Raw genomic sequence first — 17,373 nt, 5'->3', positions numbered from 1 at the left:
GGGTAGACTTACACCTACACCATGCCTTAACTTTACTTTTTGAATTAAACTTGTGTGTTTGATTACTTGAATTTATAACTGAGATTGAGACTAGAATTTATGTATTGACCGAGCCTCTTACTTTGATTTTTGTGGGATATTTGATGATTTGTAACAATTATATTCCTCTTGCATTACTATCTTCATGTGGTGCTCATGTGATCGGTAGTTCAATGTCTTCTTGACTCGCACGTATCTTCACGGGTAAGAGAGTTTCTCTACTTTTATGGGATCAGGCCGTTTGCGTAAGCAGTATTATGAAATATTCTTATGGGATCGGGCCGTTCGCCTCGTAGTGTTGTGAAATATCATTATAGATCGGGGCGTTCGCCTCAGCGATATTGTGTAATATTATTCTTATGGGATCGGGCCATTCACCTCGTCAGACTTGTGCATAATACTCGATAGGGAGTTAACGTACATATGAGTTTTTCTGACTTGAGATTGGTTGTCCCAGTTTCCTTGGTAGTAGTTTTATGGTATTTGATGACTTCGTAATCACCCATACTTGAGAACCTTATTATTTATATTGATCTGTTTCGTTACTACTTGTTGTGTTTCATACATGTCTATTTTATATACACTATTATTGAACCACTAGTAAGTGTCGATGTCGACCCCTCGTCACTACTTCTTCAAGGTTAGACTAGATACTTACTGGGTACGCGTTGATTTACATACTCATACTATACTTCTGCACTATTGTGCAGGTACCGATATAGGTACTTCACATGGCCATGGTCACTCGGGTGCGTAGCCGCATTTGCTGGAGACCTTGTGGTGAGTTGCTTTTCATGCTTCGACCCACAACACCCGGCGTCTCCTTCCCCCTATGTCCATTTTATTCTGTCTATTTTATTCCAGACAATAGTTATAGTAGTTCATATTTTTTGCAACACCGAGTTTTGGGGATCTAGTAGATGATTGTGGTTGTACCTAATACTATCATCATTTCACTTTATGTTTGTTTCATACTTTATGATTTATTAAGAATGAAAGTATTTTAATATGAATTCTAGACTTAATTCCACTTTCTTAATGAAATTCTTGATTTTAAAGGTATTATAAATGGATAATTGTGTTGGTGGTTCTCCGTTGGTCTGCCTAATGACAACGTTGGACGCCATCACAATCTATGGTGGGAATTGGGCCGTGACAAAAGAATTATTTCCTTAATTTACTTGTAAGTACCTTTGCACATGAAGTGTGGCAAATTTACTATTCGATTAAAATTGCGTTTTGTTTGAGTTTTTGGAAACCTTGCAATTACTTTTGCAAAACGCGAGAAGATTCAACTTGAGTTGTAACTTTTCCAAACAGGAAAAAAAGAAAAGAAAAAGCTTTCTTCGAATCCAACCTTGTGTTTTAAAAAAAAAGGGCGCCATTCAGTGCGCCCCGGTTAGGGTTTATGAGTAGATAGCTTACTCAGTCACTCCCACTTCAAAACCAAGAAACAGCAAAAAAAGAGCGGGAGGGAGCAGCAGAGACTACACTCCCGCTCATTCCCAACGCCTTTCGGCTCCGAAGATGTCAATTGGTGCCCGTGAACTTACTGTTCTTGGTGAGTTCAAGCCCTTTGGCTTGATTGCCGAAGCTCTTGACGGCAGCCCCTCCGATAATTGTGCGGAGGATTATCGTTACTTCCTGTTCAGTCCAGAATTGACCAAACAAAGAGATGAAGCCGATGAGCTCGATTTGCCGTCGCCGTCTAGTGACCGTAGCGATCATGAGCTCTTCATTAGAGGGAATAGGTATTTTGGTTAAGAAATTATCCCTTAAGGACTTCTAATGTTTTGCTCTTTCAATTCATAGTTGCAAATTTGTTAGCCTTCTTTCTTTAGTTTCTGTTTCTTTACTAAATTGCAATTAAGAAAGTCAAAGTTCCAAATTTTTTGTTTTGTGAATATCAAGATGTAACTTGGCTTTACTTGTTATTGCTCACATGATTACAGGATAATATGGAGCATAGGTTCGCGAGTCTATAAGAGGTTCACATCACCCTCCACAGTAATAAAGGTAACTCTGCAATCATAAAAACTTGCACAAATAGGGTAAAACAGTTCTTTTTGTGTATATCTAAACTTTTCAATCCCCTTAACGTAAGTGAAGCTTCTAGTATAGTGGTAAATGGGTTTTATAATTACTTTAGTTTGCAGATTCAAATCTCCTGTGTGATATTCTTGTACTTTTTTGAATCCCTTGCTAGAATGCCGGGCTACGCTACTGACCCTACCACTAAGCATACACATGTACCTAGCTAAGAATATGGTTTACAAATGATTGACTCAGCATTCATATAAAGGTTTTGCTTATTGTATTGCCTTATTGAGTTTATGTAAGTTTTTTTGTATGCTTTCGTTGCTTGACGTCTTTTTATCCTAAAATGAAATCATGGAAATGCGATGTACTATTAAAATTTAGAACTGAAATAGGTCTACCTAGTCTCATTTATCATTTTTGTCTCTTTCATGATTGATCCAATTTCCATGATTTGTAGCTTGCAGAGTTGTCAAAGGCAAAAAGTTTAGAAAAGCGCTAGGGTCTGTCGGGCTTCAAGCACAAAGTACAAAAAAGCATGGGCAGTCAAGAAATGTGCTAATGATGAGAAATTAAAAATATGTATCTACTATAAGGAAAAAGTTACTACAAACACAAACATTTCTTAGTAGAACAAAAGAATTGGAAAAAAACTGCTAATCAGCTGAAATATATGAAGTAAAAATCACATCGATCATGTAAAAGAACCATTTATACTGAAATTGTAATTTTTATTTGTAATAAGAAAAAATTCATTCATAATGTTTTGTTAAAAATTATCATTTCCATACTAGTATTATTGTTTAGTTGCCACCCTCTTAAAGACGAGTTTATGGATGACGAGGCACATGACTTTGTGATAAAGAGCACCTAAGCAAAGTGAAACGTCCAACTTGGGTTTCACCTAGCTTAAAAAGTTAATAGTGTCTCAAGCGAACCTAAATATCATTGGTCGCTTGGTGAATCTGCAAAACCAGCTCAAGTGGTGGCTGGCTTGATTGAAATAAAATTTGAGCCATGTGAATGAAATTGTTCTATTTCATTTGCAACTATTTTTATTCTTACTTTAGATGCATTGTTACTGCTCAATAAATATGCAAATAACTGACTTGCTTAGACTATTGACATGAACCTGTGTGGTTTGGTTTGTAACAAACATTTGCAGGTCACTTATATGGCCAATACGTGGTTTCACGTAAATTTACATGTCTTGTGGAATTGTCTAATTTTATTCTTGTTCATTTCTTTGTCTATTAGTCCTCCCCACATCCACTTGGTGTCGTGCTTAGCTTTTGGCATATCTCACATAAATGGAACTTGATTTATGATTTTCATGATCATTACTTTTTTTTTAATCATTTGTTGTTTGCCTTCATATTCTCTAGGTGGATGTTTAATCAACTTTTAATGGTGTTTTAGGCATGCTGGTGCCGTATGGGCTATACTTCAGAAGCTGTTCTGTGCATTCTACAGAGTGATAGTTTGACAATTTATAACACATCAGGTGATTTAACCAGTTTTACTGCTGCGTATTCTATTTTACATTGAGCTAATTCCACATTTCTCACTGCATATAAAGAATTTCTTTGAATAATCAAGTCGATTTACTTGTCCCCAGTAAAATAAAAAATAAAGTTGATTTACTTGTCCCATGGCAAACATTAGACCAACTTTCCTTATTTTAGTTCCTATTGTTTATTTTTTATTTTTTCTTTCTAGGTAAGGAAAATCCATACAACTTAGGATTTGAAAAAATCAATAATTTGACATTTATTGAACAACTAGAGTCGGTAAGCGAATTGACTGATGTGTTTCGGTGAAGGAATTGGTTGACATTTGGAGTTCTCATCATGTTCAAATACCATGTACGCTTTTAAATGTGTACCAGTGTGAGATTTTGTGATTGGAGTTGATAGGTCTGCCTTTTCTTTTATGGGTCATAATTGTAGAGTAGTGAAGCAAACTGGTGTCGGCTCCCTTGCAACTGCCTCTTTGGGATGTGTTAAAATGATTAAACATAAAGTTGTTCAAAACTGAAAGGGGAACTGGAGTTTAGTGCAGCAGAGGGGCAGATTTGGTTTTTAGTTGATATTTGAACTATTGTTGGCAAAGAAATTAGTTTTTTTCTCTAAATTGTGTCGATACGTTTTTTTGGTTTGATTTTAATTTTGTGGTAATGGGAGGCTCTGAATGAGGCTATTTTCACAATTAAAGAGTTGCTGAGTAAAGAGGAGACAAAGTGGGCCAAATTTTCATCCTTTCAAAATTTTCAATTACCTGACCCATGGCAATCTTTTTAGTATTTAAATTTTCCTCTTTTTGTCAAAGTGAGTTCTTGCCGTTTTGCCATTACAATTGCTTGTTTAGAGAAGATGTTAAAATTGCTGAGTGGTTTGCCTTGTAGGTGAAGTAACATCCGTTCCTCTTTCTCGTAACATCACCTCCATATGGCCTCTTCCATATGGTTTACTGCTCCAACAGGCACCTGAAGGGAGCTCACCAGCGCATATCCCATTTTCGTCTTTGAGTCCATTTTTAAGTGCTCGTGATACATTCCGTTCAAAAAGGGACGTTAACCCTCAGAATTGTACTGCTGTTCATGGTCTAGATTTTACTGTCAGGGGAGATGGTTCTTCAATGTCCTCACTTCAGATACTAAAGGATCCATTGGAAGAACCTCAGGTGTACATGATGCTTTCTCTGCCTCCCCTCTGTCTCTATTATTTTCTTTTATTTTGTTTTGTTTTATTGTCTATTCCTTTTCTCTTTCTGATCTTGGGCTTTGGTAATATTATATTGTTATCTAGAGAAATAAACTTAGATAGTCCCTCCTATATGAGTATTTTTATCCTTTATCTATACTGCTGAATATAAAACTTCCCTTATCTTTGTAAAAGTGGTCAGCTTTAGTCTAACCCTTAATGCGGTTTGTAAAACTAACTGTAAGTTCCCGAAAGTTACGGCAACTATTAAGGAAGAAAATTGCATTTCAGGTTGCTCCTTCTAAGACTATTTAAAGTTCTCCACACTATTTATAGTACAATCTGCTTGCTCCTTCTAAGACTACCCGCACTAAAAATTGCATTTCAGGTATAGAGCTTGTCTCTTCTCCTTCTTTCTTTGACATCTTAAAAGAAAAGCTTTAAACTAATAGGCTTACCCCAACGAGGACACGCTCAATACTTGCTTGTAGGATTGTTGTTCATCCAGCTGGTTCAAAATCGGCGATGGTCAAGCCGGAGAAAGTTGATTATTTGAACTTGCCTTGTCCTATTCTTTATGGGGACATTCATCGCGAAGCTCTCTTTTAGTGTCACTGTATAATTTATGTCACTAATGCTTCCATTATCTCTACAATATTGCCGTAAACATAAACCACATAAGTAAATATCATTTCCTGCTATTAAATCTGGCACTTACCGAGACTTTAGAAATAAAACCTTAAGCTAGTTTTTTTGAAATCATTATCAAGTTAAATGGTTGAGTTCAAGGGACTTAGGGAAAAAGGGGGTCGACAGGTGGGAGGCAAACGAGAAAAGGGGTCTGATGGGATTAATTTGGGAGATGACGGAGAGTCACGTGACTTCTATGTGACTCACTAACACCATATTTAACTGGGCTTTGATAGTTGGACAATTCTGTTATTTTTGACTCAGTTTGAGTGTTTGACCGTTGGTTTTACAGACCCTGTTAAGGTTAGACTAAAGTTGTCTACTTTTATAGAGATAATAGTTTTATTATATTCAGTGGTATAGATAAGGGATAAAAATACTCTATAGGAATATTTAAGGACTATTTAAGTTTATTACTCCTGTAATCCACTTATATTTGCTCTTTGTCAGCTAAAGGGATAGTATTTTCCTCCCTAGAGTTTTTGATTCAAATTTGATTGTACTTTTCTATTCTGATTATCACAGCCTACCTATATTGAGGAGAGGGGGAAATTAAACTTTATTAAAGAATTTGATGAAAGGACCATCTGGACTGGAGACTGTGTCCCCCTGATGGCGTCATACAACAAAGGTTTCTCCTTTTATTTTTAGTTAACTATTAGATTGTCCCTTCTTTGTTGGTTGACTTATAATAGAGTGCATTCTGTCCCTGATTTACTTTGCAGCTAAGCTTCAACATTCTTTATGGGTTGTTGAAAAAATCAATTCTAACATTGAAATGGGAAATTCTAGATTTCCTGATGTTCCTGTTGGGGTGCTAACAAAGCAATTTTCATTCCGGAGGATATGGCAAGGAAAGGGTTCCCAAACAGCTGCTAGTAAGGTTTGATTATAGATGATTCTTTTGTTGCTTTAATAAAAAGAATGTCATGCTACTCCCTCTACCCTCGTAATTGGGAAAGGAATAGAAATTCTTTTGTTGCTTGACGGGGCATTGCTCTCAGTGAACTACATTATTAGGAATCTAACGTCCTAGTTTATAATCATATCTCCATGAACGATTTCATATATTTGTGTCCTTATATGTGCTTGTCGTTTAGAGCCTCAAGTAATTTTCTCAGGTGTTTCTAGCAACTGATGATGATACATCACCCATTATTTGCTTTCTACTCCAAGAGCAAAAAAAGTTGTTGTCTTTGCGGCTTCAGACTGTCGAAATAAATACGGAAACTATCTATGATATTAAGCCTGACATGAGTTGGAGCATACTAGCAGTTGCTGCAGCACCAGTTGTTGTTACTCGACCAGGGTAGGTTTTGCTATGTATTTTGGTTTTATCTAGCTATATTACAATGTTTTGCTCTTGACTGCCAATTTCTGATCTTCAGAGTTAAAGTGGGTGGACTTCCGTTTGTGGATATTGTTGTGTTGACTTCAGAAAACACTCTTCTTCTGTATGTAAGTGCAATGCTAAACTCTCTTACATAACTGCTCCTCTTAGTAGAAAACAATTTCTATGCCATGAATTGCATTCGTCTCATCTTCCTGTTAAAGCGGAGGACTTCCATTTGATGTATTCTAGAATATTTGCATCTGGAATATGTCAACTCTCTCTGTGTTTACTTCGCTTTTGGCTGAATATATTGGTGACTCTATTTTGCAAAAGTTATTTCTTTTGTGTGCTAAATGCTAATGTGCCGTTGTCTTTTTCACAAAAGTTCTTTGTCTGAAAGGGACAACTTTTGCGATATTTGGTATGTTTGCAGCAAATACTGTTTTTCTCTCTTAATTCTTTTATTTTTCCTTTTAAATTTTTGCATGATTGTCATTATGATTTGTGTAGCTTTTTGATTTCTTTCTAGATGGTAGAAGGTTTCCTAGAGAAAGCTGGAAGTAAGTGTTGATAATTTGCATTGTCAAATACATTACAAGAGGTTATTCATACAAATACAAAACTTGATTTTGGATGAAAGGATATTTTCATTTTTTGTTCATTGAGTAAAGGACTAGTATAACTGAGTGGTTATAAGCGCGAGAACATTGAAAAGATAGAGGAAGTTTTCTGTAACTGCGGGCTTACACTAAGGATCTGCCTTCAACACTTCTTCTTTTCTCTAGAATTATAGATGAGCTAACCAATAATAGACGTATGCTATTTGCAAATGTTATTGTGTTATTTGGTGAAACTCACAAAGGATCAACTAAAAGTTAGAATTATGGGAAAACACTCATGTAAGAGTTTTAGAATAAGTAGAAGTAAGTAAGAAAGTACATATGCGCGCAAATTTTGTCAGTATAAGAAGAATGAAGACGAAGCTGGATTAGTTGGGATCATAGTATCTAAACGTAGATAATTCATATATCTAGGCTCAGAGGTTTGGATGAATGACACGATAGATTAGACGAACTCGTGAAGTCTGTGTATTGACTTTTCAGATATTCAAAAGACTATCTTTTAGGAAAATTACGTGATAGATGAAAGAAATCGCACAATAAAAAAAAGATGGTTGGATTCCAAGTCCAAGTCTTGAGTGATAATGCTGGAGAATCCTTCTTGGCAAGGGAAACAACCTTCGCCAAGGTTCCGAAGGAAAGATAGATCTGAACCAACACAATCACTATAATCATCCGTAGTGCAAGAAGAATGGTATGCGATTTGAAGAAGCTTAACAATGTAGGGACCCTTTTTTTTCAGGGTGGGGTGGGGTGGGGGAGGGGTTCTGACTTTGTCTTGGTTAAGTACTAGCTTAGTGCTGGACTATTTATTATCGATGAATTCTTATTTGCATTTAAAAAAAATTGATGGACCGAGTTACCTTGTACATATACCATCGGAGGATGCAGGTACCCAGTGGATTAGTTGAGGTATAGACAGGGTGGTTCAAACACCACTGTTATAAAAATGAGATGATATAGATTTAAAATTACATGGAGGTAAGTTTCAAAAACATATAATCTCTCAAAATTGATGCAGCTTTAGCTAAAAATAGAACACAATTGAAGCAAAAGATCCGTATAGACGATCCAAATGGGCTGATATTAAGGCTTCGTTATTGTTACACTTACATTAGGTCCATTCTTTGTCAGAAGTCGTGTTATAACTCTTATATCCGTGTATCAGTATGTATGAGATTTAGAGAATTTCTAGATTTAGAGAACCCCTAATTTGTGTTAACATGCAAATTATTTGGTATTGGAATGAAATAGACCTGAATAAAGTGACATGGATATAGATGATTATTCATATAGCTGATGCCAAGCTAAATTACTGTGGCTTAGATAATTGATTGATTGATATTTGAATCCTTTATTGGAACTCATCCATTAGATTCTTCTTTTGAAGAGCTTAGAGTAGATGCATTCTCTTTTGAAGTTTGCTTGGGGTAGGGTCAGGTCATTGTGGAGCAGGTTTAACGTGGGAGGAGAGCAAGTCTTCTTTTTATTCTCCTCCTTTCTTTTTTCCCGTTTCTGTCCCCTTTCTGTTCCTGCCAAAATTTACAATCTGGGACATGTAAACCTGGTAGTTGTTTAGTTATCCTGATGTTTTCAAGCTTGACATAGATGGTGTCATGGTTTATTTTCCAGTGAAACACATTTTGGCTTCTTGAGGAAATTTCACCTTTGCCTTGGCACATTGTTTAGATGGGTGTAGGACATGAGAATGATATTGCAAGATTTTCAATATCGTACCAATCCTATGTGAACATGTCCTTTTGAGGTTCTGATGTGCTTTTATGTCTAAAGAACTCAGGGGTCATTTCGGTGGGTAAGGGATAACAAACTCGGGATAAAATGCGGGATTATTTTATCCCGCGTTTGGTTAAGAGTATTAATTGGTCCGTACAAAATGGTGGGATTATATGGGTTAGCTAATTCCATGGGATATCCTTATCTAATCCCATCCTGGTAACAAAACGACCCCTCAGTGTAGGAAAAAAACCCTATGATCATCCACATTGTGATAAAAAGTATTTAGAAATTTTAATTCACTTTTGTATACCACTTAATTCATCACAAAATTATTTGTGGAAGGATGTCATCACCTTCGCACGTCACTTTCGCTTAGTATCTGATGTTTTGATTTCTTCATGAAATATGATGTTTTACCTTTTAAAATTGCAGTCCGGGAAGCAATGCCTTTGTAGATTCAAGTTGTCTTCCCTTGGCAAAGATCAGATTTTGCATGATCCTAAAATTGTTGGGTTAGCCGATGCTGTTGAGGAGCGTATCAATGTAATTGTGAACAGTGGACGGGTATGGTTGCTGACTGTATTTAGCTTTTGTTATTTGAGGCTGAAGTAGTTTGTAAGTTCTTCATTGTGACTTTTGCATCCCATATTGTGATTGTTACTAATGATGGGACTGACATCAGATAACGAGATTGTGAGTCTATATCTGGTTTTACCTTCATTGAGCTTTAGATGGCTAGGATGAATCACTAAATTTCTATACCACATAAAATTTCAATGAAATTGTTTGGGCAATAGGTTAGTACTGAGGACCTTCATTCTATAGAAACAGAGGAGTTAAATGGTATATTTTCCTTTCTGATGGCTAAAATCATTGTTCAAGTAGCTTTTGAAATGTGTAATTTGAAGAAGATGGTCTTTCGTTGCTTTTGCCGTCGTCTAGGTGACAATTGATACATGTATTTTTATTTGCGACAAACTGTCATGTTGAAGTAGCACTATTAGGGATTACACTGTTTGAATGGAATAAGAAAAAAATAAGAGATGCAGTTCTCAAGTTATCCTCCTACCTTTATTTCTTTTGTTTCTTTTTTGCAATCATAGGCTTTAAAATGCTGGAAAAATTGCTATGCCTGGGCTTAAGTGTAGATTCCTAGAAGGAGATCATTCTTTCTGCTTTTGTGGCTATTTGAAGCTGGAAATACATTCGTGCTCTCAGTTATTTGCATTATGTCATCCATCTTATTTTCCCCTTTGAAATGATTTTTGGCAATCTAGAATATCTATTTCTCTCTAAAGGAGCATCCATATTAGAATTGTGATAGTGCATTTTTCCACTGCAAATTTAGGGAAAATTCAGTTTTAAGGCATAGGATAGCCAGAAGGCATTACAACCTCGCCAACCACTTCGGCCTAATCATCCCACTTCTTGTTCAAATACTAATAATTAAGGTGAAGCTGATTCAGGAACGATAAATATCTTTATGACTGTGAGAATACACGGGAGAAAATATGATTGATATTATTCACATATGTTAAACATGATACAATGAGCCCTATATATATATATACATAACATATCCTACTCCTAATACATATGGGATTAGGGTTACATAACTATTCTAAAACTCCCCCTCAAGCTGGTGCATATAAATCATATGTACCGAGCTTGTTACATATGTAGTTAATACGAGGACCAGTGAGAGACTTGGTGAAAATATCTGCAAGCTGATCATTGGACTTCACAAACTTTGTAGCAATATCTCCCGAGAGTATCTTTTCTCCGACAAATTAACAGTCAATCTCAATGTGTTTAGTTCTCTCATGGAACACTGGATTTAACACAATATGAAGAATAGCTTGATTATCACACACAAGTCCCATCTGACTAATCTCACCAAATTTTAACTCCTTGAGCAACTGTTTGATCCAAATTAGCTCACATGTCGCCATAGCCACTGATCGATATTCTGCTTCTGCACTAGACCGAGCAACCACATTTTGTTTCTTGCTCTTCCAAGATACCAAATTTCCTCCTACTAAGACACAATATCCAGAAGTAGAACGTCTATAAGAAGGTGATCCTGCCCAATCAGCATCTGAGTATCCAACGATCTGCTCATGGCCACGATCCTCAAACAATAAACCTTTGCCTGGAGCTGATTTTATATACCGAAGAATACGAACAACTGCATCCCAATGACTATCACACGGAGAATCCATAAACTGACTCACAACACTCACAGGAAAGGAAATGTCAGGTCTTGTCACTGTAAGGTAATTTAATTTATCAACCAACCGCCTATATCTTGCAGAATCGCTAAGAGGCTCCCCCTGTCCTGGCAGAAGTTTAGAATTCGGATCCATCGGAGTGTCAACAGGTCTACAACCTGTCATTCCTGTCTCCTCAAGAATATCTAAGGCATACTTTTGTTGTGAGATCACAATACTGAGCTAGACAGAGCGACCTCAATACCCCAAAAATACTTTAGTTTGCCCAGATCCTTAGTCTGAAAGTGTTAAAAGAGATGTTGCTTCAATTTAGTAATACCATCCTGGTCATTGCCGCTAATAACAATGTCGTCAACATAGACCACCAGATAAATACAGATACTTGAAGCAGAATGCCGATAAAATGCAGAGTGATCAGCTTCACTCCGAATCATGCCAAATTCCTGGGTAACTGTGCTGAACTTAGCAAACCAGGCTCGAGGAGATTGCTTTAGACCATAAAGTGACCGGCGCAAGCGACATGCAAGGCCACGAGACTCCCCCTGAGCAACAAACCTAGGTGGTTGCTCCATATAAACTTCATCCTCAAGGTCACCGTGTAAAAAAACATTCTTAATGTCTAGCTGGTAGAGGGGCCAATGGCGAACAATAGCCATGGATAGAAAAAAGGCGGACTGATGCTATCTTAGCCACGGGAGAGAAGGCATCACTGTAATCGAGCCCAAATATCTGAGTATATCCCTTGGCAACAAGACGAGCCTTAAGACGATCAACCTTACCATCCGGACCAACCTTGACTGCATACACCCAACGATAACCAACAGTAGATTTACCTGAAGGAAGAGGGACGAGCTCCCAAGTACCACTCGTATGTAAAGCAGACATCTCGTCAATCATAGCCTGTCGCCATCCTGGATGAGACAATGCTTCACCTGTAGACTTAGGGATGGAAACAGAGGACAAAGAAGATAGAAAAACATAATAGGGTGATGACAAACGATGATAACTTAAACCAACATAATGGGGATTAGGATTAAGGGTGGTCCGTATACCTTTCCGAAGTGCAATAGGTGTACTAGGAAGAGACAAGTCCGCAGTAGGAGCAGGGTCAGGTGCAGGACGTGAATCAGCTGGGCCTGATGCTGGGTGCGGACGACGATGATATGTCAAGAGTGGTGTTCCTGTGGCAGAGAGTCTAAGGGGAGCCACACTAGACTCTCCAATGGTAGGAAATTGTAAGACTTTTGTAGCGGAAGGTGAAGGAGGAGCTATAGACTCGGGTAAGACTTTTGTGGCGGAAGGTGAAGGAGGGGCTATAGTAGACTCCTTAAAAGTCGGTATAGGTAAGACCTCAGATATATCAAGGTGGTCAGAATGGTCAGAAGAGGTAAAGAAAGGTTTAGACTCAAAAAATGTGACCTCAGAGGACATAAAGTACCTATGAAGATCAGGTGAGTAACAACGATATCCCTTCTGAACATGAGAATAACCAAGGAAGACATACTTGAGAGCACGGGGAGCTAACTTATCTTTTCCAGGGGCTAAGTTATGAATGAAACAAGTGCTCCCAAAAGCACGAGGGGGAATAGAGTATAAGGGTGACTGGGGAAACAATACTGCATACGGAATCTGATTCTGGATGGGAGATGAAGGCATCCGATTAACCAAATAACAAGCTGTGAGAACTGCATCGCCCCAAAAACGCAACGGAACATGAGATTCAATGAGAAGTGTGCGAGCAGTCTCAATAATGTGCCTATTCTTTCCCTCTGCAACCCCATTTTGCTGAGGGGTATAAGGACAAGAGGTCTGATGAATAGTTCCTTGAGAAGTCATAAACTGCTGAAATTGAGAGGATAAATATTCTAAGGCATTATCACTGCGAAAGTCGAATGGAAACACCAAATTGATTTTTAATTTCAGCACATGAATTCTGGAATATAGAAAACAACTCCGAACGATCTTTCATTAAGAAAATCCAAGTACATCTTGAATGATCATCAATGAAACTAACAAAATAACGAAATCCCAAGGTTGAATTGACTCTACTAGGACCCCATATATCAGAATGAACTAAAGAAAAAACAGACTCTGTATGACTCTCAATACTACGAGGAAAGGAGGCTCGGGTATGTTTCCTGAGCTGACATGACTCACATTCTAATGTGGATAAACTAGACAAACTAGGCACCATCTTCTGAAGCTTGGATAAACTTGGATGTCCTAAACGTCTGTGAATTAGGTCCGGAGGATCTGTAACTAGACATGCTTTGGAGGAATTGAGTGAGTTAAGGTAGTAAAGGCCTTCTGATTCAAGTCTTGTTCCAATCGTCTGTCCCGTACTGTGGTCCTGCATAATAAAAGAATCATCAATAAAATATATACCATAATGGAGGGCACGAGTCAAACGACTAACAGATGCAAGATTAAAAGGACAGCCAGGGACATAAAGAACGGAATCTAGAGTGACAGGGTAGGGGATTCGCTTGTCCAACACCTTTTGCTTTAGTTTGAGACCTATTGGCTAAAGTAACAGTGGGAAGAGACTGTGAATACGCAATATTTGACAAAAGTGATTTATTACTAGAGATATGATAGAAGCGGCTGAGTCCACAACCCATTGTCCAAGAGTACTAGACTGAGAAACACAAGCAAAAGAATTACCAGCAACAAAAGTATCAGTCTGAGCAACAGAGGCTACTTGTGGAGATGTCTGCTCACTTGCTCGATATTGAAGGAACTCATTATACTCCCCTTCAGATAAAGAAAATCCCTGTTTACCTGTAGTCTCGGTCTGAGCAACATAAGCATTTTTGGGTGGGCGACCATGTAAAGAATAGCACACGTCACGAGTGTGTCCAAGTTTATGACAATAAGAGCACTTGGGTCTAGATCTTCCAAAATGACCTCCTCCTCGTCTATTCTCCATAGTTTGAGATGCCCGATTGTCCACTGACTGGGATACGAGGACAGATAAGTCAAGTGTCTGTGATGAGCTCACTGGGTGATTTGGTGCTGCAGCAAGGCGAAGTAATTGAGAGAATAATTCATCAACTTTGGGGACAGTCGAACTAGCCAAAATCTGGTCACGTACTGAATCAAGGTCATTAGGGAGTCCAGCGAGTGTAAGAACTAGAAACATCTTCTGTTGTTGCTCTTGTTGCTTTTCAATACTAGCAGAAATTGGCATCAACGTCTCAAATTCTTCCATGACTGCCTGTACTGTCCCAATTAAGTAGACATATCCAATACCCGTTTCTTCAAGCTTGTCATTCGCGATATTACATCATAGAAACGAGATATATCATTAGTGTATAAATGACGAGCCTTTTCCCAAACTAAATTAACATGTCTGGAATGGACGGAACAAGGGCATCAATTTGGAATCAATAGATCGCCACAAAATACTACATAACTGAGCATCGACCTTCTCCCAAAAGTGTTTTGGCCTTTTCATCACCTTCGCTAGCCTTTTTTGTTAAATGATCTTGAACTCCTTGACCTCTACACCACAACTCGACAGACGAAGCCCAAGCTAAGTAATCATAACACCGGAACTGCCAGAACTCGGGTTTTTAGACCCGAAAGCATCGACTCCCAAAGACATCATTGGATTATCACCAAATAACAGAAAGAATTAACTGACAACTCGCTGAAACAGATGAAGGAAACACTGTTTTTGCCGGAAAATTACTGTAGCTGCCGGAAAAAGTCTGTGTATTCATCGGAAAAACTCAAAGTGGTCGGAATCAAACGAAAAAGGTATGGATAGACTCGGAATTACTAGGCGATCCGACTGTCCAACTGGAAGATTTTCAAAAAATGGTCGGAACAGTGTTCACGCGCCGGCGCGTTGGGCGCGTATGTTGGATCTCGTCGGGAAGTTCTGGCGCGTGTAAGGGAGTTTTCCGGTGGGGTTTACTGGGGTTTGGTCGCCGGAGCTTGAGGAGTCTTGTGGTGGTGTTGGTTTTTTGCATACACCAACAGAAATTGATGTGATTACGGGCAGCCTTCTAAGTCACCGGAAAATTGCACGGCGATGAGGTCTTTCTTCCCGGAAGTCGCTGGAATGATGCACAACGATAGGTTTCTCACTAAAGCTCTGATACCATGTGAGAATACACGAGAGAAAATATGATTGATATTATTCACATATGTTAAACATGATACAATGAGCCCTATATATATACATAACATATCCTACTCCTAATACATATGGGATTAGGGTTACATAACTATTCTAACAATGACTAACAGGTCCATAATCGAAAAAGTAATAAAGAAGATGCCTATCTATAAAGCATTGATTTGAAGAGGGAAGAAGTCCCACAGAGAGACGATATGTGGGCGTTCCCAAATTGGCCGCTATTCAGGTAAAGCCAATATAATTCACGCCTGTTGGCGTTTCAACGTACCTTCTCCTTTCAGGGCCTGTTGTGGTGCCAAGTTGTCCCTATTGTAAAAGTTTCTTCTTTTGTCCGGCATTTTTGAATATCTTCAACTCACTGTTATAGGTTCTACTTGTGCTGCAAAGTCTCGTTTTGATTTTAGCTATGTTGTCGATACTTACTGTTTCCCAAGTCTCATGTAGTTTTACTAACTCGATAATTATGACATTTTACTGGCTGAATAAGTTAGATAGTTGGGAAATAGATGTAGATTATTAGTTGTTTCTCTCTTTCTCCACATTGTGGTTGGGGCTTATACAGTTTGGAAAAAGTTTTCATTTTCAAATTTACTACAACATTTTCCCCGGACCCCGCGCATAGCGGGAGCTTAGTGCACCGGGCTGCTCTTTTTTACTAACATTTTCTGCTGAAAAACTTATTCTTATGAGAAGTTATTTGGAGAAAGAGGAGACTTTCATATTCCAGCACCAATAAACACCAGTATTTCTGGAAGAGAAGATAGACTGTAGAAGAGAGGGGCTGCAAACACAGCTGTTAGTGCTCCATAGCTCTTAAATCCCTCACGGATAAAAATGTGAGAGTAAGAAAATAGGACAGAGAGATTAGAACCTGTTATCACCAACTTAAAATCTCACATCTGAAGACAATGTTGAGAAAAGAGATGGATCCAAAATGGAGTGGTATTGTGCGAGGTCTTTACCCTGGTGGATTGATGTTTTTGATGGGAAGGAGCCAAAGAGAGACCCGGGGGGGGGGGGGGTGCTGGATGGAGGATCAAGACAGTCTTCTTTAAGTTATCATCCCTTATCTGTTAATTTTGATAACCATATATAGTCTGATATAGGTCAGTTGAGTTTCTAAGTTCTAACCAGGATGGAATTATGATTTCCCGCTTTATTTTGGCATTTCAGATTTACCGATGTACTTGGCGACGCAATCCATCATCGTCCTTGGCAAATGATTGCATCACTGCATTGGCGGAGGGGATGAGCTCTACTTTGTATAATCACTTTCTTGTTCTTCTTTGGCGCAATGGTGATCAAGCATATCTGAGTAGGACGGATCTGACTGCTGATTCTGAGTGGGAGTCCTTTCAAAGTGTAATATCACAAATATGCAAAGAGTCTAGTCATAATTCTGAAAAGCTTTCAGATTCTGTTTCATGCTCTTCATGGGAGTTCCTTATTAACAGCAGATATCATAAGCAATACAGCAAAAGCTATCCTATATCTGGATTTTCAGAAACTTCAATTGATCAGCAGGGATCGTATTCACCTGGATCATTCGTGGATACGTCACATAATGCTGAAAGTTCGTTGTATGCAGAATTGCTGGCAGAGACCCTAGATACACTGCATACTGTATACGAAAGTTTGAAACTAAACAACCTCCGTAAACGGTAACATTCCTGTTTACATTTATTGTTTCATCAGCTCATTTGTCATTTTAAACCATCTTTTATGTTCATTCTTTCATTTGCGCTGTTAACACTAGTTCTTTATGCTTCTCTACAAGTACTATTGCTAAGGAACATTGTGCTTTCTCTGGATAGACAACAATCAGAGGGGAAAAAGG

General features: G+C 38.2%; 1 protein-coding gene across 9 annotated transcripts in view; it reads left to right on the top strand.

The window, feature by feature from the left end:
- The first annotated feature begins 1,290 nt into the window (after positions 1 to 1,290).
- Positions 1,291 to 17,373, top strand: part of LOC142181646 (anaphase-promoting complex subunit 1-like) — a 46,586-nt gene continuing 30,503 nt past the window's right edge. For 8 of the 9 annotated variants that reach the window (XR_012710501.1, XR_012710500.1, XR_012710502.1 and 5 more), the window contains exons 1-10: positions 1,291 to 1,790; positions 1,992 to 2,055; positions 3,496 to 3,580; positions 4,481 to 4,758; positions 5,994 to 6,099; positions 6,194 to 6,351; positions 6,590 to 6,777; positions 6,857 to 6,926; positions 9,591 to 9,722; positions 16,710 to 17,197. Coding sequence is in view for 6 of the 9 variants with exons in the window: in XM_075254995.1 (XP_075111096.1) it covers positions 1,567 to 1,790; positions 1,992 to 2,055; positions 3,496 to 3,580; positions 4,481 to 4,758; positions 5,994 to 6,099; positions 6,194 to 6,351; positions 6,590 to 6,777; positions 6,857 to 6,926; positions 9,591 to 9,722; positions 16,710 to 17,197 (1,793 nt within the window). In the remaining 3 variants the exon portion in view is untranslated. Of the gene's footprint in view, positions 1,791 to 1,991; positions 2,056 to 3,461; positions 3,581 to 4,480; positions 4,759 to 5,993; positions 6,100 to 6,193; positions 6,352 to 6,589; positions 6,778 to 6,856; positions 6,927 to 9,590; positions 9,723 to 16,709; positions 17,198 to 17,373 lie in introns of those variants that run through there. The other variant, XM_075254996.1, reaches the window with a different exon arrangement.

Source organism: Nicotiana tabacum, chromosome 6, assembly GCF_000715075.1.
Source record: "Nicotiana tabacum cultivar K326 chromosome 6, ASM71507v2, whole genome shotgun sequence".
Classification (NCBI taxonomy): domain Eukaryota; kingdom Viridiplantae; phylum Streptophyta; class Magnoliopsida; order Solanales; family Solanaceae; genus Nicotiana; species Nicotiana tabacum.
Note: the sequence above shows the minus strand (reverse complement) of the source record. Positions and strands in the feature narration are given on the sequence as shown.